The 23,717-nt window shown below is 36.5% G+C and overlaps 1 protein-coding gene and 1 non-coding gene across 2 annotated transcripts; one reads left to right on the top strand and one right to left on the bottom strand.

The window, feature by feature from the left end:
* Positions 1-346: 346 nt before the first annotated feature.
* LOC120109113 (uncharacterized) lies at positions 347-10,598 on the bottom strand. The gene has a single exon (XM_039122854.3). The coding sequence runs from the start codon at positions 8,353-8,355 to the stop codon at positions 2,965-2,967; it is 5,391 nt and encodes a 1,796-aa protein (XP_038978782.3). The 5' UTR covers positions 8,356-10,598; the 3' UTR covers positions 347-2,964.
* Positions 7,763-7,870, top strand: LOC113462038 (small nucleolar RNA R71). The gene has a single exon (XR_003384275.2). It is a non-coding gene; the product is annotated as a small nucleolar RNA R71 (small nucleolar RNA).
* Positions 10,599-23,717: the final 13,119 nt, after the last annotated feature.

Raw genomic sequence — 23,717 nt, 5'->3', positions numbered from 1 at the left:
TTCCTCACTTGAATCAGGTAATTCCATTCATATTTGATCCATTGGATAACTCAATTAGAGATCATAGCACCAGATTCTCTAATTGGAGGATATAGCATTACAATCAAAATATTTAGTGATAATTCTAGAAAATCATTCTCCTCTTTTAAAACCAAGGATTGTTATCCTTTTAGACTCAGATTCAAAGACAAAAATATACCCAATGGCAATATTTCAGCAAAAAATCACACTAACTGGATAAACAATCAAATCTAGATATAATCAAGCACCTCAACAATTCTATAGAAAAAGACATGGCTGAATCTATGAAAAGAATAGGTTCAAGATTATTCCAACATAAGAAAGATCTATGGATGAGAAATGATAAACAAAAATTGTATCAACATGAGAATCTATTACATAGATCAAATATAAATGAAACTACCATCATCCAAGCGAGTTCATCCCTAGCTTCACCAAAGAATTAGCTCTCCATGAATTTTTGGCTCCTCTTGATGATTTCTTTGTAATGCAGCCTTTTTTCTGCTTAGAACGGCGTGCTACCCAAGTATATATATGATTTTGGGGCTAAAAACCCTAGGAAACACAACTTAGACACGTTTGCATGTGTTTTTCCGACTTTACCCTCGAGCACCAACGTCAGCATGAGGTTCGGGAGACTCTCCAGATCGCATCTGATCTTCAAATTTTATGTTCTTATAGTCATTTGAAAGCTCTGGAAGTCTAGTTTCCAACAAAATTTGAATCATCTCAATTGGACTTCTGTAGCTCCCGAAATCATCAAAATACTACACAAAGGTCTGATCTGTCAGGGCCCAGGCTAGTGGTTTAGGGAAACCTAACTTTGCAACTTCATAACTTTCTCTCTGGAGCTCCAATTGACCTGATTCTTGATGCATATGAAACCTCAACATGTCGACTTCATCTCCACCAAGTTTCATTTCATTCGGACTACAATGGGATATTCAATCTTCTTAACTCCATTCCTACAATAAAATCACCAAAATCAATTAAGACTTGGACACTTTGTGAAGTAAAGTTCAGATTAGAAAAATATCATAAAAATATCCAAATCATGCTTAAGTCTTAACAATTTAGCCTAAAGTGGTAGTGTTAAAAGGTACATTTTCATGCACCTATCACACCTCCCAACCAGCTTATTGCTAGTCCCTAGCAATTTAAGCGAAGAAAAAGAACGGACTATATCCAACCCAGTGTAGACAGCTTTTGCATGAGCTAAGCAATAATATTCAAGTATAACAAACAAAGTACTTGCAAGAGATCAACAATACTATCAAAATCAGTCCATCAAGAGCAACTCCCAGAATTCGTGTGTGTGTGTACTCTAAGCCGTAACCATCTTACCACCAACCCTGACACATACAACGTCGAGAACATTTCAAACAAAAGCTTCAACTCCATATCTCACAGGTATAATATTCAATAGTAGACTGGTGTAAGGGGTCTCTCTATGGAGTTGAGAAAGGGTGTTCACACAAATATATGAGAAGGCAAGTGTTCATGAACAAGCAACAAACAAGCATTGATCTTATGATAGGATCACCAACCATTGGGAACTCAACCATTCTTACCACAAACCCACTTAGGATCAAAAAGGTCAATAATAAAAGGTTGTAATGAGGCTAAAGTTAAGTAAAATAAAAATAATAAAAGGATGGATAAGAGAATTCAAAAGAACTTTCCAGTACATGCTAGAGGTCTTCACAAGATATAACATCAAGCACAACTTCCTCAAACCGCTTGTACCCTTTTTTTTTTTCTTCTTCTTTTTTTTTTCTTTTTTTTTTTCACGCTAGTCATACCATTTGGTTATTTCATCAACAACTTCATACTAGCATTTTGAACCTGTGACAAGCAGTTTGGGAACCAATAGAATCATTTTCAGAATGGAGATTAGAGCCTGAGACATTTTCAAGGCCTGTGGTAATAGAAAGCTGAAGCTGCTGGTGGAGTTGATTTGTTTCTTTCTTTTCTTTTTCTTCTTCCCTTTTTTTTTTTTTTTTTTAACACAACCTTTGGTTGCAATTATGGAGTCCATTTCAGCAAACCTGACAGCACCAATGAGAAACCACCACAGTACATCCCCTTTCTTGTCTTCATTATTTGCGGACCAATTATTTATCATCCCTAGCATGTACTTGAAAGTAAAAGGTAGGAAAGATATAATAATTTAGGCTCAACTCCAATGTGGAGGGGGGGGGGGGGGGTAAGGACATATGGGTTTACAAAGGAAAGGGTTCTTTTTTTTTTCGGCTCAAAATGGCTTCTAATGGATAAAACATGGGTTAGCTTGAAAGGCTCAAACGTTCATCCTAAATTGACCTTCATCATCTCCTAAGTATAATCAACCAACATACCACAAACTGTGCAATAAAAATTCCCAATAGAGCAACCAATTCAAAAAAATCAATGAACGCATGCCACAAGTCTCTGAACATGATGAACTCTCTCTCTCTCTCTCTAATACTCACCAATGCGTAAATACTTAAGTTTGAGAGTTCTCTAATTGTATGCATTGAACATCCATCAAACCACAAGGCTTAGATGCGTGCATAAAAAAAGAATTCAAAGGGTGTCTTAATAGTGTGACTAAGATAGAAAAATTGACTCCAGCAAAAATACTCTGTAATCATTTGTTTTTTTTTTTTAAAGCAAATTCATGCAAAAACATATACACATGGGCTGCCCTCCCCCAACTAAAACATGACATTGTCCTCAATGTATGGAAATAAAAGCATAGAAAACAAAATAGGATAGAGGTCACCTGATTAGCGGAGCACAAATCCATGGTAAAAACAGGAAGCTGGCAAACCTGAAAATTAAACTAAGGAAACCAAACAAAATAAAACAAAACAAGCAAAAACAAAAACTGAAACAAGGACAAAATAAAGAAAAACAAAAAGAAACAAGGAAAAAGAGAAACGTACCTGCATGGGCATAGCATCACTGTTCGTAGACGGGGTCCATGAGAAGAATATCTTCCTCTACTGGAGCCTCTTTCTCAAGGACCGGCTTGAGTCTCTGGCCATTTACCTTAAGCATCCGACCATCTCTAGGATCTTCTATCTCTACCGCTACATTCTCAAATGTATGCTTTACCACAAAAGGACCAGTCCACCTAGATCGTAATTTACCAGGGTGTTTATGAAGCCTAGAATCATATAAGTATACTCGTTGATTAGGTGCAAACGTTTTTCTAAGAATATTTCTATCATGAAATGCCTTCATCTTAGCCTTGTAAATTTTAGAATTTTCATAAGCTTCATTTCGCAACTCTTCTAACTCGGTCATCTGGAACTTCCTAAGCTCACCGGCTTCAGGTAAATCAAAGTTAAAGTTCTTAATAGCCCAATAGGCTCTATGTTCTAGCTCTACCGGTAGGTGGCAAGGTTTACCAAAAACAAGCCTATAAGGTGACATGCCTAGGGGGGTCTTGAAAGCTGTACGGTATGCCCAAAGTGCATCAGTTAATCGCAATGACCAATCCTTTCGGTCGGGGTTAACCGTTTTCTCTAAAATACGCTTAATCTCTCTATTAGCAAGCTCTACCTGCCCACTTGTTTGAGGATGGTAAGCTGTAGAAATCTTATGCACCACCCCATACTTCCTCATCAATGCTTCAAAGGAACGGTTACAAAAATGTGTACCCCGGTCACTAATGATAACACGTGGTGTACCAAAACGAGACAACACATTTTCCTTTAGAAATTTAATTACTGTCTTATTGTCATTGTTCCTACAAGTTGCAGCCTCTACCCATTTGGACACATAATCTACTGCAACAATAATATATAGATAACCAAAAGAAGGAGGAAACGGTCCCATAAAATCTATACCCCAGCAATCAAAAATTTCTATCACTAAAATTGGATTCAAAGGCATCATATTACGACGGGACAAAGCTCCTAATTTTTGACATTTCTCACAAGAACGACAATAAACATTTGTGTCTCGAAACAATGATGGCCAATAAAATCCACACTGCAAAATTTTTGCAGCGGTTTTCTTCATAGAGAAATGGCCTCCACAAGCTTGGGAATGACAGAATTCTAAGACACTTGCTATCTCATCATCTGGGATACATCTCCTCATAATTTGGTCAGGACAGTACTTAAAAAGATGTGGATCATCCCAATAAAAAGAACGTACCTCTGTTAAGAACTTCTGCTTATCCTGTGCATTCCAGTCTGATGGCATCTCACCTGTTACCAAATAATTGACAATATGTGCAAACCACGGCATGGAGGTGATAGAAAATAATTGTTCATCTGGAAAATCATCACGGATCGGTGGTGTATCTGTAGTATCCTCAAATATTAACCTTGAGAGGTGATCAGCCACCCCATTCTCTAAACCCTTCTTGTCCTTGATGGTTAGATTAAATTCCTGCAAAAGCAAGATCCACCTAATTAATCGCGCCTTAGCATCCTTCTTTGCGAGAAGGTACTTAAGGGCTGCATGATCTGTAAAAATTGTAATAGGCGAGCCAATCAAATAAGCACGGAATTTATCTAATGCAAATACTACAGCTAGTAGTTCTTTTTCAGTAGTAGAATAATTCATTTGAGCACTATTTAAAGTCCTACTAGCATAATAAATGACAAAGGGCTTTCCCTCTCTCCGTTGACCTAAGACAGCCCCTACTGCGTAGTCACTTGCATCACACATAATTTCAAAAGGTAAACTCCAATCTGGTGGCTGCATAATGGGAGCTGAAGTGAGCTTCCCAATAAGCGTTTGGAATGCCGCTTGGCACTCTTGTGTCCACTCAAATGGGGTATCCTTAACTAGAAGGTTACACAATGGTCTAGATATGGCAGAAAAATTCTGGATAAACCTCCTATAGAAACCAGCATGACCAAGGAATGATCTAACATCCTTCACAGTCTTAGGTGTGGGCAACTTAGAGATCAACTCAATTTTGGATTGATCAACCTCTATTCCCCTAGAGGAAACAATATGGCCCAAAACAATACCCGAAGGCACCATAAAATGGCATTTCTCCCAATTCAATACAAGGCCTTTCTCTTTGCAACGAGCTAGAACCCTTTTTAAATTAAACAAACATACATCAAAGGAGTCACCAAAAATAGTCAAGTCATCCATAAACACCTCCATGCAATTCTCAACCATATCACTAAAAATACTCATCATGCACCTTTGAAAGGTAGCTGGAGCATTACACAAACCAAATGGCATACGACGAAATGCATAAGTTCCAAAGGGACATGTAAAAGTGGTCTTATCTTGGTCCTCTAAAGCAATTTCAATTTGATAATAACCAGAATAACCATCTAAAAAACAATAAAAGGGATGACCAGCTACACGCTCTAAGATTTGGTCGATGAATGGAAGGGGAAAATGATCTTTGCGAGTGGCAGCATTTAACTTCCTATAATCAATGCACATGCGCCACCCGGTTGCTGCTTTGGTAGGGACTAATTCTCCTACATCATTCTTCACTACTGTGACACCTGACTTTTTAGGAACTACCTGCGTAGGACTAACCCACTTGCTATCGGCAATCGGATAAATAATACCCGCATCTAACAGTTTTAAGACTTCATTTTTCACAACTTCTTTCATGGTAGGGTTTAGCCTGCGTTGGGGGTCTCTACGAGGGTTAGCTCCCTCCTCCAAGTGAATCCTATGAGAACAAATTAAAGGGCTGATGCCTTTAATGTCGGCCATGGTCCAACCAAGTGCAGATTTATGCTCATTCAAAGTTGTAAGTAATTTTTTACCTTGTGATGCACTTAAGTCAGAAGAAATTATTACAGGAAAGGTATCACCTGGACCAAGAAATGCATGTTTTAAACCCTTAGGCAGTGGCTTTAACTCGACTTTTGGGGCTTCAATGGTAGATGGCTTCGGTTGTTCTCGCATCAAGGGCAGCTCCTCAAATCTTGGTTGCCATGTCCTCGTCCCATAATCCTGAGATGAATCAAAAACAGCACAAATATTAGTAACATCATTAGAGTCAAATGTGCTATCAAACCCAGAATTAATAAGAAAATATTCAAGAGGATCGGGGTCATGTTTTGTGATGGCTTCCTCTTGCATAAGTGTGTTTATCAGGTAAGTTTGGTGACACTCATCGTCCTCCTGTGGCTGTTTGCTTATGTGGAAGATATTGACCTCAAGGGTCATATGCCCAAAGGACAACTTCATCAATCCATTCCTGCAATTAATAAGAGCATTAGCGGTGGCAAGAAAAGGTCTACCTAAAATAATGGGGATTTTTGATTCAGAAATAACAACAGAGTGTGTGTCTAGAATCAAGAAATCAACAGGATAGTAAAATTTATCAACTTGAATTAACACATCCTCAACTATCCCCCTTGGTATCTTTACTGACCGATCAGCTAACTGTAAGACCACAGAGGTGGGTTTGATCTCTCCTAATCCCAATTGCAAGTAAACAGAATAAGGCATGAGATTGACACTAGCTCCCAAATCAAGTAAGGCCTGTGCAAACTCATGATTCCCAATAATACAAGAAATTGTGGGGCATCCTGGGTCCTTATATTTTGGTGGGATTCTCTGTTCAATCAAAGCACTTACTTGTTCCGTTAGAAAAGCTGTTTTCTTAACATGGTGTTTTCTTTTTACAGTGCACAAATCTTTAAGGACCTTTGCATAAGTTGGAACCTGTTTTATCACATGTAACAAAGGAAGATTAATTTTCACTTGCCTTAGGTTCTCTAGGATCTCGCTACTATGGTCCATAACTCTTGAGGTAGACTTGAGAGCTTGAGGAAAGGGCACTCTAACTGGACTCTTCACTATCTCTTCCTCTCTTGGAACATCAACTACATCACTACTCAACTTCTCTTGTGTGTCCTTAGGCTTGGGAACCCTTTCTATAACCTTACCACTTCGAGTAGTTATGGAATTAACCTCCTTAAGATCTTGCCTATCAGGATTAGAAGTTTGTGCCATATGCTGACCTTGGGGATTGGGTTGAGCTTGCGATGGAAATTTTCCTCGCTCATTTACGGTTAAAGCACTAATCAACTTAGACACTTGACTCCTAATCTCTTTATTTTCCTCAACCACCTGAGTAATCATTGATTCAAACTTCTGGTTTGTCTTATTCTGAGCCTCAATAGAAGCATGTAGTGTGTCCTCTAAAGGATTCCTAGAAGATGGGGCATGGTATGGAGGTGTAGAATAAGCTCTAGGCAGCTGTGGTTGTGCAGGATGTTGCGGGTCAGATTTCCAACTAAAGTGAGGATGGTTCCTCCAACCAGGATTATAGGTATTTGAAAAGGGTGTAAAAGGCTTCTTGTACATACCTAGGGCATTACAATGTTCCTCATACACACCCCTCATTTCAGCAAATGTGGGACAATCCTGAGCTAGGTGATCCACTCCACCACATACAAAACAGGGTCCATGGGACTCAACACGAGAAACAGTATGCGTAACCTTTGTATCCTTTGTTTTTAAGGCCTCTAACTCCCTAGTCAGAATTTCTATCCGGGCCTTGAGATTATCCTCCTCTCTAAGATGGTAAATTCCTCCACTAGAAGGAGTAGCTGTAGGTCGTGACCTACTAGTACTATCAGTCGCACTAGGTCCTGTCCAAGTATGAGCTTTCTCAGCTAGATCATTCAGGTACTCTATGGCCTCATCCGGATCTTTCTGCAAGAACTCACCATTACACATCATCTCTACAAATTGGCGCTCTCTAGGTGTAAGTCCCTCATAAAAGTAACTAACTAAACGCCAACTCTCATAGCCGTGATGAGGACACAAGTTCAACAAATCTTTAAACCTCTCCCACACCTGATACAAAGTCTCACTATCCTTTTGTGCAAAGGTTGAAATCTGTCTCTTCAAACCACTGGTCTTATGGTGGGGGAAGTATTTGTTAAAGAAAACCTGTGTCATCTCATCCCAAGATCCTATTGACCGCGGTCTCAGTGAATACAACCAACTTTTCGCTCTATCTTTCAGAGAAAATGGAAAAAACTTAAGTCTAACTGTATCTATTGTACCGGGTTGACTATGAAAAGTCGCCACTACCTCCTCAAACTCTCTAATGTGCACGTAAGGATTTTCATTCTCTAAGCCATGAAAGGTAGGAAGTAACTGTATCATTCCTGGTTTAAAATCCTGTTGTGGGACATTGGGTGGGAACATAATGCATGACGGTGTGGCTGTGCGTGTAGGATGGAGATAGTCCTGGAGAGTCCTAATGGGCTGATCTTCGTGATTGCTCATGGTGTTAGAATTAGATGGCGTATCGGGCAAATTCACAGGAAAAGTGTCAGGTTCTAATTCCGGTCTTCTTGCAAATCTACCTAACTCGTCTCTATGCCTACGCATGCAACACAAAATATATGTATATTATTTTTATTTTATTTTATTTTATTTTTTTTGCACAATCAAATCAAAACTATGAATGAAATAAACTGAAGACAAAAAGCAAGAGAAAAAAAAAAAAAAAGAAGAAGGAACGAGGTTACCGCTTTGACGAATTAATTCAGCAAACCTATTCCTTGAAGCGCTTCTTGTACCGTTCTCCCCGGCAACGGCGCCAAAATTTGATTACGCCCAAAGAATAACGCGGCTATCGCAGTATATATTGGGGTGTCGATTCCACAGGGAGAAGGTAGGAACACTAAAAGGAACTACAAAACTAAAAAGAAATATCAAAGCAGTAAAATGTGATGTGAATGTTTAAAAGTAAATTGACAATTAGATTGTAGTAGTGAAAAGATGTGACCAGAATTAATGGCAGCAAAGCATCGGGAATTCCTCACTTGAATCAGGTAATTCCATTCATATTTGATCCATTGGATAACTCAATTAGAGATCATAGCACCAGATTCTCTAATTGGAGGATATAGCATTACAATCAAAATATTTAGTGATAATTCTAGAAAATCATTCTCCTCTTTTAAAACCAAGGATTGTTATCCTTTTAGACTCAGATTCAAAGACAAAAATATACCCAATGGCAATATTTCAGCAAAAAATCACACTAACTGGATAAACAATCAAATCTAGATATAATCAAGCACCTCAACAATTCTATAGAAAAAGACATGGCTGAATCTATGAAAAGAATAGGTTCAAGATTATTCCAACATAAGAAAGATCTATGGATGAGAAATGATAAACAAAAATTGTATCAACATGAGAATCTATTACATAGATCAAATATAAATGAAACTACCATCATCCAAGCGAGTTCATCCCTAGCTTCACCAAAGAATTAGCTCTCCATGAATTTTTGGCTCCTCTTGATGATTTCTTTGTAATGCAGCCTTTTTTCTGCTTAGAACGGCGTGCTACCCAAGTATATATATGATTTTGGGGCTAAAAACCCTAGGAAACACAACTTAGACACGTTTGCATGTGTTTTTCCGACTTTACCCTCGAGCACCAACGTCAGCATGAGGTTCGGGAGACTCTCCAGATCGCATCTGATCTTCAAATTTTATGTTCTTATAGTCATTTGAAAGCTCTGGAAGTCTAGTTTCCAACAAAATTTGAATCATCTCAATTGGACTTCTGTAGCTCCCGAAATCATCAAAATACTACACAAAGGTCTGATCTGTCAGGGCCCAGGCTAGTGGTTTAGGGAAACCTAACTTTGCAACTTCATAACTTTCTCTCTGGAGCTCCAATTGACCTGATTCTTGATGCATATGAAACCTCAACATGTCGACTTCATCTCCACCAAGTTTCATTTCATTCGGACTACAATGGGATATTCAATCTTCTTAACTCCATTCCTACAATAAAATCACCAAAATCAATTAAGACTTGGACACTTTGTGAAGTAAAGTTCAGATTAGAAAAATATCATAAAAATATCCAAATCATGCTTAAGTCTTAACAATTTAGCCTAAAGTGGTAGTGTTAAAAGGTACATTTTCATGCACCTATCAGGGGGAGAATCTGAATTTTTAAGAAAGTCAAATCATTAAATATATATAAGCCAAACAATTGAGTGCATGACATGAAGGCTTATATAATTCCAAATGAAAGGGGGAGCTTTAACTCCAAAATTTATTGTTTCACACCTTTCAAGTTTGGATAAATTAAAAAACCAGACACTTGAATTCATTTATAGATTTCATTTCCTTGTTTATTGAGCAATTCACTTTACATATACTCAATATTTTGTCATCATCAAAAAGGAGGAGATTGTGGAGTGATTGATTAAAACCCTATTTGATTTTGATGAGCTCAAAGCATTTGAGTATATCTTTTGTTTACTAATGAATTCAATTGAGTGTTTCAGTGAAAATCTTGTCTAAGTGTTTCTAGACTTGGTTCAAGATATTTTGGATAAGTTAAGAAGTCAGTTTGAACCAAAGTCTGAGACTCGAGTCGACTCCGGGATATTACGAGTCGACTCCAAGCGTATCAGAATCACTGGCACGGGCTCGAGTCGACTCCGGATCATTACGAGTCGACTCCGACTGAGAACTGACAGACGAACAGAAAGACTCAACTCAAAACCTGTCAGCGAGTCGACTCCTGAAGTGCGCGAGTCGACTCCGATGATTACCGAGTCGACTCCGGAGTAGTATGAGTCGACTCCAAGGAGTTACAGACAGAAACGTCAGAGAGCGATTTTCGACCCTGAGATTCGAGTCGACTCCTGTGGAACGCGAGTCGACTCCGATGGTTGGCAGGTCGACTCTCAGTGGTACACAAGGCAAAAGTCAGAGAGCAGTTTTCGGACTCTGAGATCCGAGTCGACTCCCGCAATGCGCGAGTCGACTCCGAGACAGCGCGACCCCAAAAAGACAGAAGACCGAATTATTGTCTCTGGGAGCCGAGTCGACTCCCAGACAGCTCGAGTCGACTCCAAGGCAGCACTACATCAAAAAGGCAGAAGGCTGTATTTCGGAAACTGAGAGCCGAGTCGACTCCGGAACAGTTCGAGTCGACTCCAAGACTGGACGAGCCAAAAGACAGAAGATCGGGAGTTCGGACTCTGAGCGCCGAGTCGACTCCCAGGATTGTCGAGTCGACTCAAGTGGGCCAAGTTGAAAAATTAGCTCCATGGACTTCATGGGATGAGCCGACTCCGAAAATGGCAAGTCAGCTCCAGAAGTTGGCGAGTCGACTCCGGGTTAAGTCGAGTCGACTCCCAGTCGCGGAGGTCACTTTAATTCAAATCCGGAACAGTTGCCGAGCCGACTCCAGAAAAGCATGAGTCGACTCCCGCTACAGCCGAGTCGACTCCAGATCGCGCGAGTCGACTCCGACCCCAACGGACATATTGTCAGGATGTGCAGAGTGTGCAGAACGGGCAGAAAAAGGTGTCTAACGGCTAGTTTCCGTGGGGGATGGCTTAAATAGCCACAGAGGACTGTAGCAAGGCAGAGAAGCACCATTCCACTCAAAGAAATTAAGCATCCTATCTCTGCCAACTGGTTTTCAACAGAAAAGAAGGAAGAGCGCCATTAACTCCATCCAGCTACCACTTCCCAGCATTTAAAGAAGTCTCCTCCTACCTTCAAGTCGACCAGACATTCAAGAGGAGACTCACAGTTCAAGAAGCCCTTCTCTACTCCAACTCAAAAGTGTTTGAGGGCTCTTAACTTCTCTCTAGTTTATATTGCTGTATATCTGCTTTTTAGAAGTTCTGTTTTTCTGTTTGTCCTTGTTCTTTCCATCTTGTCTTTGCTTGATTCAATCAGGGGATTGAATCAAGAGTGTAGAGGTTGGTTGGTGAGCCGAGGGTAAAACCAACGTATAAGGGTTCGATTGTGATCCCGGGAAAACAATCGGGGTGGTTCTAGTCGGTGAGCCTGGGAAAACCGACCGAGTTCGTTGTGAGCTCGTAAAACAACAAGTTGGGTTGTGAGCTTGTAAAACAACCGGCTGTAATCCAAGGGGTTATAGTGAATTCCCAAGTGAGACTTGGAGAGTGGACGTAGGAGCAAGGGTTAGCTCCGAACCACTATAAACATTGTGTTTGTGATTGCTTGTGTCTCTCTCTCTCACTCTCATTTCACTCACAGCACATAGCAACTAATTAATCATCTTGCAAAAGTATTAATTAGTCATCCTCAAACGTTTTAATTGCAAAATTATTTTAAAACCCAATTCACCCCCCCTCTTGGGTTGTCTATCTGGGCAACAATACCTCAATATCATCTACCATTAAGCAGATATTTGCCTTTTTCTTGTGGTTCATCCTCTGGTGAAGACTCCTCACTGTCGCTCCAAGTTGCGACAAAGGCCTTCTTCTTCTTCCTTAACATTTTCTTGAATTGGTGACAATCTGATCTAAAGTGTCCGAGTTTTCCGCACTCATAGCAGATTACCGGTTCCTTTTCCTTCTCTCTATCTCTTTCTGATTCTTTGACGACAGATCTCTTGTTGAAGAATGACTTCTTCTTCCTCAAGAACTTCTTGAATTTTCTTGCAAGAAAAGCCAGATCTTCATCTTCTTCATCTTCTTCTTCGCTATTATCTTCACAGTCCTCGTGTGCAGCGGCTTTTAATGCTATCACTTTCTTTCTTGATGCTTCTTCCCCGTTGTGTTGCTTCATGGTCAGCTCGTGCGTCATTAGGGATCCAAAAAGTTCTTCAAGTGGAAGCGTGCTGAGATCTTTAGCTTCTTAAATTGCAGTCACTCTGGCTTCCCATGACCGAGGTAGAGACCGAAGAATCTTTCTGACAAGTTCACTGTTAGTATAAGATTTTTTCAAACTTTTTAAACCATTGATTATGTCAGTGAATCTTGTAAACATGGTAGTAATAGATTCAGTTGGTTCCATCTTAAATAATTCATATTTATGTACCAGCATGTTTATTTTAGATTCTTTTACTTGGTTGGTACCCTTATGGGTAACCTCAAGTCTATCCCATATTTCTTTGGTAGAAATACAACTAGAGATCCTAATAAATTTATTTGCATCTAAGGCACAATATAATATATTCATAGCTTTAGCATTAAGTTGGGCCAATTTTCTATCATTGTCATCCCAATCTCATTCTAATTTGGGGACAACAATATTATCTATTACATGTGTGGGGATGTGTGGTCCATTAATTATAATGCTCCAAATATCATAATCAAGAGCTTGAATGAAAATTCTCATTCTACCCTTCCAGTAGGTGTAATTTGTTCCATTGAACAATAGAGGCCTATTGGTGGATTGGCCTTTGATTAGAGAAGATCCAAAAGGGGTTGCCATCTAATCTTTGGTTCTTAATGTTTAGGTCAACAAATAAAACTAGAGCACTTGGCTCTAATACCACTTGTTGCCCAGAAGACAACCCAAGAAGGGGGGGGGGGCGTGAATTGGGTCCTTTAAAAAATTAAGCTACTTACACTTTGCTGATGAAGGCTAACTTAATTTTAAGCTGAAGTAATTAAGGCAATTACAGTAAAGCTGTTAAGTAAGCAATAAGCCACAATGCAAATACACAAGTTTTATAGTAATTCGGAGCTAACCCTTGCTCTTACATCCACTCCCCAAACTCACTTGAGAATTCACTATAATTCTCATATTACAGCCTGGTTGTTTTACGAGATCACAACCCAACTCATTATTTTATCCGAGATCACAAGGAACCTAGTTGGTTTTCCCTGAATCACCAACCAGAACCAAATCCCAACCAAACTTGCTTATACACAATCCAATTCTCAGGCTTGGATAATGCCTTAACTCCTTGATTCAATCCCCTGATTGAATCAAGTTACAAAATATGAAAGCAATGTTTTAACAAAGCACAAGCTTCTTAAATGTAAGCAGATATAGCAAATAAAAATTATGAAAAGAGAGAAAAAGCCTGGAATGAAGGCAGCTAAAGAGCTTGGCTTCTTTCTCTCTTGATCCTCCTCAGATAGCTCGAATTGCTTAAGGATCATGCGGCTTGAAAATTGAGAAAAACAAAAAGATCACTCTTAGAAGCTCTTCTTCTATTTTGACTTGAAATCCCACACTAAAACTCAAAGATTATTCCTCTTTTTTTAAGCGCTTTAATGCTCATTCACTTCCAACTAAAGAACAGTTAAGAATACCTTCTTATAATCCGTTTTTCATAAAACTAGCCGTTAGAAGAAGAAAAGAGCCGTTCTGCCATCTCTGAATGTTCTAACAAACTAGCCGTTGGAGTTCCAACAGATTTGGAGTCGACTAGGGCATTCTAGGAGACGGCTCGCTTGAGATAAGAGACGGCTCGAGCCTGTTGGGAGTCGGCTCGTAATCGGGCTCTTCAAAGATCGCCTTCTGCTATTTTTGCGGGAGACGACTCGTGACACTTTGGAGTCGGCTCGTATTCTGCCTCATTGATAATGGCCTACTATCTTTCCTGAGAGAGATGGTTCATGCACAGTAGGAGACATCTCGCATTCTGCTTCATTGAAAATGATCTTCTATCTTTATTGAGAGAGACGGCTTTCTGAAAATGATCTTCTATCATCGGGAGGCTTCTCGCATTTTGCTCGGAGAAAACAGCTTTCTGCCTTTCTTCTACAGGAGACGACTCGCGCTTCAGGGAGTCGACTTGCACACTGACACTTTCAACCTTATTTTAGTCTTTTTGGTTGGAGACGTCTCGTCTCAGCAAGAAGTCGACTCGGAAGTGTGCAAATTGAACCTCTTAGTACCAGAGACATTTCGTGACTTGTGAGAGACGTCTCGTGGACTATCCATTTGTAAAATATAGTTCAACACTTTTCCCAACCCATCTCAAAACCTCTAAAATCTTTCCTAATGAATTTATCATAATATTTTGTTTATTTTCTCCCGAATCACTAACTTAAATTCATTAGTATAATAAGAAATATACTCAAGTGTTTTGGGCTCATCAAAATTAAATAATGGATCCATAATAGGGGAAATCCATTTTGGATTGAGAAACTAATGATTTGATGCTTAGCCTATAATCTAAAATGTTCATGTTCATAATTAGGACTAGGGTGCAAATAAGCCGATCAGCATGCAAGCTGTTCGAGCTCAAGCTCGACTCGACTCAACAATTACTGAGCTCAAGTAGCTTGAACCATTTTTTGAGTCAAGCCCGAGTTGCAAAATATTCGGCTCGAAGACTCGCAAGCATAGTTTAGTATCTATATTTTTAATAATATAATATTCTATTTATAATATATATATTAATAATTTAATATTTTAAAATACAAAATATGTTTTTAAATCATATTTTTTTTAATTATGAACAAGGCTCGAATTTGAGCTTGAAATCAAACCATGGCCCTTCTCTCTCTCTCTCTCTCTAACTTTGTTTAAGTGGTTTTGGAGGCCCTTCTCCAACCATGGCCACTCTCTCTCTAAGTGAAGATCTTTGGCAAATTTTGTATAAATATATTCCTATTCATAATATTTTTGTAAATGATAATCTTTTATTTATGTGAAACCAATACTTTTATTCAAATTAATAAAGACATCTTTATTTCTTAAAAATAACAAATCCTTTAGTTTTTAAATTTTAGTAGAAAATGTTTGTCAACTATCTTCAATTTTATTTAATATATTCCAATTTATATTAAAAGTTTATAATTTGTTTTCCTTCTACAATTTTTAACTTCAAATATCTACATGTTATTTAATTAATTGTTTCTCCCTATTTATATTTCCATTGATCTTTTCTAATTCTCATACTCTAAACTTTTTTGTATTATGAATGACCTTGGAAATTCAATTTTTTAAATTAGTTTGACTTAAAATAAGGCAATATCTGATCCGATCGTAGAGAAGATAGATTTTCTTCAATCTGCTTAACTCGAATCTCTAAAAAAAAATAAAAAGAAGATTGAGGAATCTCGAAAGTAGGGCTTTAAGTCTCATTTTCTTTTATTGATACCTTCACCTCTTAAATTGAGGTACATAGCCCCTATTTATAATACTAGTGAGATCTCCTCTTTCATAATTTGAATTGGATTCTCCACCTAGTTCGAATAGGACTAAATATTCTAAAATAAATTTGATTAATAAAAATATTCTAAAAAAACTAAAAAAAATTTAGAAGATAGATCTCTACTTCTATATCAACTCTATCTTCTATCTCTTCGCCTGATTTTTCTCGGATAGAGAGCTACACTCGGTCAAAATCTTACTCAAAAAGAAAACTTTTGGTTTAACCAGTCTGTTCTGAGGCATAAACGATACAATTTCGGCCTAATTCAATCTCCTAAGAGGTTGGTTCAAAGTTGTAGATCTCAAAAAAATACTTATTTAAAAAAAAAACATCTTAATAGGGCATCGTATGACCAATTTATGGCCTTCGAAAGTTAGGCATGTGACTCGGCTTTCCGATGTAGCGAATCTCGCTTCTGAACCCAATCCAGCCCTTCTCGTAATGGTCAAAGTGTTTATATTAAGTCTAGTAATCCTTCTAAATATCTGTAGTGGTCAAAGTGTTTCACATCGAGTTTGGTGATCTTTTTGAATACTTGTAGTGGCCAATGTGATCCACATCAAATTTGGTAATCATTCTGAATACTCGTAATAGTCAAAGTAGTCCACATTGAATCAGGTAATCCTCTTAGATCAATATATATACACGTCTTACTACATTGTCTGAGACACACTCTCAGTCTTATCTAGTGTGACTACTTGCTTGCTACATTTTTTCCTTGCTTTTATGAAATAAAATCCGCTTTTTTTGAGAGAATTGTGAACAAGATTTTATTAAGAATATTTGCATCACTACAGGACCATGAATTAACTAAGTGTTTAAGTGGATCTTTAAGAAGGTACACAGGGACGTATTTAAGTGGATCTTTAAGGAGATATGGGTGGAGGGTGGGGGGAGGGATGGGAACCCTAGAGAGCGAGCGAGAGAGAGCGAGAGATCTCACGAGGTATCAATTCATGAACTCATATTACGTACAATGCGTGGCTATTATTCAAGAAGAAGAGGAGAGAATATTTATCTTACACAGCCTGCTGGATATTTATTTGCAGTACAGTTCGATGAAGTAGGTACAAGTCCATCAAACTTGGGTTGACATACTTTTCTAGACCTAGAACCGACAAGCACCCATGCACATAATAAGAAGCTATGCATGATAACAAAGCCCTTCATCTCTAGTTGTTGGAACCATGTGTCCTCTCTTTCTTACCACCATCCCCTCCACCCCCCCCGGCATGTTGCCAGGGCTGCTCACATAAGTGTTATACTGATCTCTTGGAATTTGATGGTGGTTGCTAACAGTGGTCCCTGGGTAAACTGTCTCATCTTGGCCTCCTGCATCGGTTTCTTCAATCAACATTTTCCCAGACATCACCATGCATGAGCTCAACGTAACCAATCCAAGAAGAATCATGAAGACCAACTTCATCCTTTCAATCTAATTACTGCTGCAAGAACATGAAAAAGTAATCTCAATATTCTATAATCACAGGTGATTAAAGGGATATATAACATAGCATCAAAATCAAAACATACTACAAATAATAACTTAATACCCAAACTTAAAAGGGAATACGAAGACTTCTGTTAGTGTGAGGACCCGTGCGGGCGTGTGTTTAGTCCCACATCGGTTATTCACTGGATAGATCTTGGGTATTTATACAGGATCAAGGAACCCAAATAGTAACTTCCGGCTAGCCATTTTGGGTGAGGTTCCGGATTGTTACAAATGGTCTCAGAGCGGACCTGGCCCATAACCTATGTGGACTAGGAGATACTGCAGGACGGATTTATTAGGCTAACCATGAGCCGATCGTGGTGTTTGTGATTAGATTTGAATGGATTTGAACCCTTAGCCTGATGAGGACGTCAGGGCTTGAACGGGAGGAGTATGTGAGGACCCGTGCGGGCGTGTGTTTAGTCCCACATCGGTTATTCGCTGGGTAGATCTTGAGTATTTATACAGGATCAAGGAATCCAAATAGTAACTTCCGGCTAGCCATTTTGGGTGAGGTTCTGGATTGTTACAAATGGTATCAGAGCTTAAGGTTCAGGAATCCTAGGGTTTAGGCTCGAGTAAGCCTGAGTGGGGAAAATCACTAAATACGTAAGATATTAAAATGGTGTGATTAGCATATGAAGGATGCAAAGCATCTGATTATGGATTCTCCACCAATACGAGACAACACGCAGTGGGGGGCATATATATCCTCATTAAATGATGGGTTAATGGAAAATTGTCATCCAGATTAGGAGCCTATGTGGAGGGTTGGTTGTGGCTATACTAGGCGATGTAAACGAGCATTATCGCCGAAATCCAACCTTCCCTGGTTCACAACTACTCTTTTATTACGAATATGTCTTAAATTTTAAGTGCATATATCTTGAATTTTTAGTAATGTTATACCATGATTTCAGAAATAAAACTAAACATACTAAGTAAACTAACTTGAAGGCTTTTGATTTTATGGAGAGAACAAATATGCTATGGGAATTATATCACGACAAGGCGTTATCTAAAATGGTTAGCCAAAAGGTATTATTCGGTTTCCTCAAACCTATATAAGTATTTAAGATCTATCCAGTACATAATCAATATAGAACTAAATATATGCTCGCATAGATCCTCACAAATTGATACAAAGCATTTTACTTCAACGGCCAGTTGCTTACAAGTAAGGCTAATGAAATAAGTGACAATACTCCTCATGTTTGGTCTAAGATATCCTTCACACGTTTTGATGCACTAGCATATTACTTTTTTTGATGCAAATTAATATGAGGGATTTCCCATGTGAGTCAAAGGTAAGTTTTCAAAAGAATGATGAAGCTTCCATTTTAGATGTATATCTTGAGGCACATATTCTAGCCAAGTCTTGCAAATACTAATTACAGTGGCATCGTGCCTTATGAATTTCATCTCATCAGTTTTTCTGATTTGGAATTCATTAATACCACATGGAAAGACCACTAGCCAATATCATGCTTGGGCTCACTTAGAACATTTGACAAAGAACACTAAATAAGTGGATGGAATATCAAATCAATAGATTTACTTTGTGCAGCAAGGGTATGCACAATATTGAATTGATTATCCCCGAAATCACTTTTCTTGTGCATGACAAAATAGAAATTAAGCAAATGACTCAAAAAAAAGTTCAAATTCTAGATTCTACTAAATTGCATTATCAAAAAAATTTTAAAATATCTTTTCTGACTAAATTGCCTCTTTTCTCCATTTTGAATGCTATAGTACACATTTTTAGTGGTAGAGCTTATTATTCTTTCATTCATCATGTCATGTTAGATAGTGTTAACCTGGTAAGAGCATAGCTAATATAAGCGTCATGTCAATAAGCATAATTTTGAATTGAGAAATAATTGATATGCGAGAAGCACAATCTTTTATGCTCTTGGTAAAGAGTAAAATATATCTTGACATTATAATAAAATTTAGAACACAAAAATTCCCTTAAGAATGGAAAAAACTAGACATCCCACATAGTGAACACTTGGAATGGAGATAATTTCTTCCGTAATTCTTAGATTCTACTTAAACAGAAATGAAATTTTAATTTTGAAAAGAATCATGTGAGAAATTAAATTTTAATCATATTTAACCTAACATGGTTATTGTACCACTGTATCAAAAGCCATTATTAAAATATTACTATTATATGAAACAACAGGCTATTGCATCATCAAAAAAACTTTAAAATATCTTTTTTGACTAAATTGTCCCTTTTCTCTATTTTTAATGCTATAGTACACATTCTTAGTGGTAGAGCTTATTATTCTTTCATTCGTCATGTCATGTTAGCTAGTGCTAACCTAGTAATAGCATAGCTAATGTAAGCAACATGTAAATAAGCATAATCTAGAATTGAGAAATTACTGTTATGCAAGAAGCACAATCTCTCATTCTTTTGGTAAGGAGTAAAATATTTCTTAACATGATAATAAAATGTAGAACACGAAAATTACCTTAAGAATAAAAAAATAAACTAGACATCCCACATAGTGGACACTTGGAATGGAAATAATTTCTTCCATAACCCTTGGATTCTACTTAAATAGAAACGAAATTTTAAATTTAAAAAGAATCATGTGAGACATTAAGTTTTAATCATATTTAACCTAACGTGGTTATTGTACCACTATATCAAAAGCAACTATTATATGTTACTATTGTATGAAACAACAGGCTATTGCATTATCAAACAAACTTTAAAATATCTTTTCTGACTAAATTGCCTCTTCTCTCCATTTTTAATGCTATAGTACACATTCTTAGTGGTAGAGCTTATTATTCTTCTATTCATCATGTCATGATAGCGAGTGTTAACCTAGTAATAGCATAGCTAATGTAGGCCTCATGTCAATAAGCATAATCTTGAATTGAGAAATTACTGTTATGCGAGAAGCACAATCTCTTATGCTCTTGGTAAAGAGTAAAATATATCCTAACATGATAATAAAATGTAGAACATGAAAATTACCTTATGAATAGAAAAAAAACTAGACATCCCACATAGTGAACACTTTGAATGGAGATAATTTCTTCCATAATCCTTGGATTCTACTTAAATAGAAATAAAATTTTAAATTTGAAAATAATCATTTGAGACATTAAATTTTAATATACCAAGTAAAAAAATTATCCTAGATATATTTAATAAAATGATGCATTAAATATAATTAGTTGTCTTTTATAATTATTAATATGATACATATAAATTTTAGCAATTGCATGATTAATTGGTTAACTATAAAGTTATCTAGATTTTTTTATTGGTCTCCAGCATACTCAATTGTTGCCATAATGATCATCCACTTAGACCACCATAGACACATGATGAAAAAGTATATAGAGACTAGTGTACAAAAATTTATCTATAAATCAGTCTTTCTAAACGTCAAATCTGTACATCCAACTCTTCCTCCAAAATCGTTGAGTATTTTCTCAAACTCCTCCGCCAACCTATATTTATTAAATATATTATAGATCTCTTGTTGTTACTAATATTTTTTGATGAAATTGCAGGTAAACCTTGAAGATCTTACTCTTACTTTATGTGAGTTTTATTATGAGTATGGTTGTTTTGGAAATATATGCAAGGGATGCAAATTATAAGGAAAATAGCTCAAAGTACGCTCCATATGAAAGAATGGAAGAAAAGGTGCATCAACTTCCAAGAGATTCAAATCTTAATTTGTAGATACGTAGAAGAATTGGTTACAAAAATAAGGTTTACATCAAAGGGCTCGTCAAGGAAATAGGTGGCACCAAATTGCCTAATGATCAACATATACTGGAAGATGGAAGCAAGACGAACTACAAGATGAATGATGCGATCATCAACATAGATGGGAAAGATAACCATGGTCCTCATTCAAACTCCTTAAAAACTACCTCAAATGGTTCTCGCGGTCCTCAATGTGGTGAAATGGATTATTGTCCAAAAAGGCGTTCTTGTTGTCATCTTCATCGAGTTGATCAAAATATTCCATAGTCTGATTTTACAACTATAAAATAATATCAAACCTAAAGTCCCTAATTGTTAAGTGGAAATAATATTCCAACTAGACATGTAGAATTCAGTTTCCACTTATCGTATCTACTATGCTACGTCATGGTATGGACTTTGTATTATGTATTAGGAGATATGATGAAATAAATTTCACATCTTACTATGTTTGTGTATGTTGTATAATAAAATTACTTATTGTGTTCAATTTATATTACTATTTAATTATTATATTTATAAGATTGAAGAAATTTCACAGTTGTGTGGAAAACAAATCCAAAAGAATATGATCATATGCATATTTTGGTTGATCTATAACCAATACTTTAATTTATCATTTTGCCTCCATTTTTGCTCAATGATATTATTTTATGACCACATAATAAAAATGAGTTTAGCCTCCCTTAAAATAGCTATCTCTCTAATAAAATATCTCTTCTATATCTTTTTTTCTCTTTAGAATATCTTTTATAAAGGTTCAAAAACTAAATGATACATGTTTTAAGAATATATATTGTCATATGATAGATTATAGTCAAAAGACAATTGATATTTATCTACATTTAGAGAAAACTAATTTTAATGAAAACCAGTTTTTAAAAAATTATTTGTTTGTTTAAAATCATTATTGTTCAAAAAATAACCTAGTATATAGGGATTCTATAACCACATTTATATTTTATTATATTTTAATGATCTAGAATATTTTTAAATATTTTAACACATATAGGATATAAATTGAGAATATAAATTACTATTTATATTTTTTACAACTGCTAAAAATAAGTAAAAATTATCATTAAATTCAAATATCTATTTTTTGCTTATAAAGCATATGCATTAATTTCTTACGAGCTATTTTCTGCATCTAATAGTTTATTCAAAATACTGAGAATTTTATAATTGATCTTTAAAGTACTGAAGCACTTGTGTCATCAATGTTATTTAGCATTGTGCATGGGCATATCATTTCACGATAAGTCGATATTATCAATAAAAGTGGATTCTTATAATGATATACTGGATTCATTCTTATATGACATATAATGAAATAATTAAGGGTAAATTATTTTATTGTACTTTTGTACTAGTAGAAAAGTTAAACTTTTCATTTTATCTTTCTCTTCTCTTTTACTTTCTATTCTATACATCTTTTTTGATATATTCTTCTTTTGCATCCATTTTTATGTTTTTAAAGATGTAAATTAGACTTTGCTAGATGTTTTCTAAAAAGAATGCAAATTTTATTCTTAGGTTTTCTAAAAGAATGCAAATTTTATTCTTACGCCCAATATTAGAAACTTGGGATATGCTTTGGTTCCTTTCTTTATTTCTAGCTACTACTTTTCAATAAATTAAATTTCCACCATTCAACTAAGGTAGGGTAATGAAGGATATTTAGATAGTAACCTAGTTTAGTAGGTTATCAATTTTCAGATTTCTTTATTCCCATAGAGGCAAAGCTGCAAAAGTCTTTCATCCTCACTTTTAAGTTCTCACCTTAGATTTGTATTAAAGATTGTAAAATCAAAAAATTTAATTAAGGATGATATCTAAAATTTATAGTGGCTAAGAAAAAAATAAAGCAAGATATGATGGGATCATGAGGGTTGCTGTATAAATGAGATGGCCATAGAGATGGATTTAAAATACAAACTCGAGTCTGTTCTAAAGAAATGATATCAAGGTCCTCATCAATTTCTTTTGTTGTCAAACAAGTAAGAATGATATGTAGCATATATGCTAATCACTCGACCATCTTTTCATTGTTTCTCTATCATGAAAATGAAAAAAAATAAAAATGTAAGCACATGCATTGAAATAAAAAATAGTCCCCATAGGCATATGGGATCTAGTAGATAGATTGGGTATAGGGATGAGTGCATGGGCCTTGTGATAGGCATCAAATGAAAACAACAATATTAGGCTCTTTTCCAAATTTATCTTAATTATTTTAATGAATTTTCATTTAAATAGCGACTAAATGATTCTTTTAATGTCTATCCCATTGCTTAGTTGTCTAATGTGATGGGTATTTGATTCCCACTTAATTACAATGGAGCTTGTTTTTAATAGATGCCTCTGGGGAGATGAGGTACTACCCAAGTAATTTTTTTAGTCAAAGAATGGCTATAAAAAAGCAAAGCAAAGCCAACAAACTAATACTCATAACCATGGAGATCAAAGTCAAAGTTTAACATATAATATTTCCACATGTAGTTAGAAATTGGAGATGGACAAATTGTGAACAAGATGAGAGAATAGAGGGGAGAGAGATAGAAATATTTAAATTATTAAAAATGAGAAAGA

This window comes from Phoenix dactylifera, chromosome 3, assembly GCF_051530095.1.
Source record: "Phoenix dactylifera cultivar Ajwa chromosome 3, Ajwa_hap1_PhDact_Kaust_v1.1, whole genome shotgun sequence".
Taxonomy (NCBI): domain Eukaryota; kingdom Viridiplantae; phylum Streptophyta; class Magnoliopsida; order Arecales; family Arecaceae; genus Phoenix; species Phoenix dactylifera.
The sequence above is the reverse complement of the archived record's forward strand: the minus strand, read 5'-3'. Positions and strand labels throughout refer to the sequence as shown.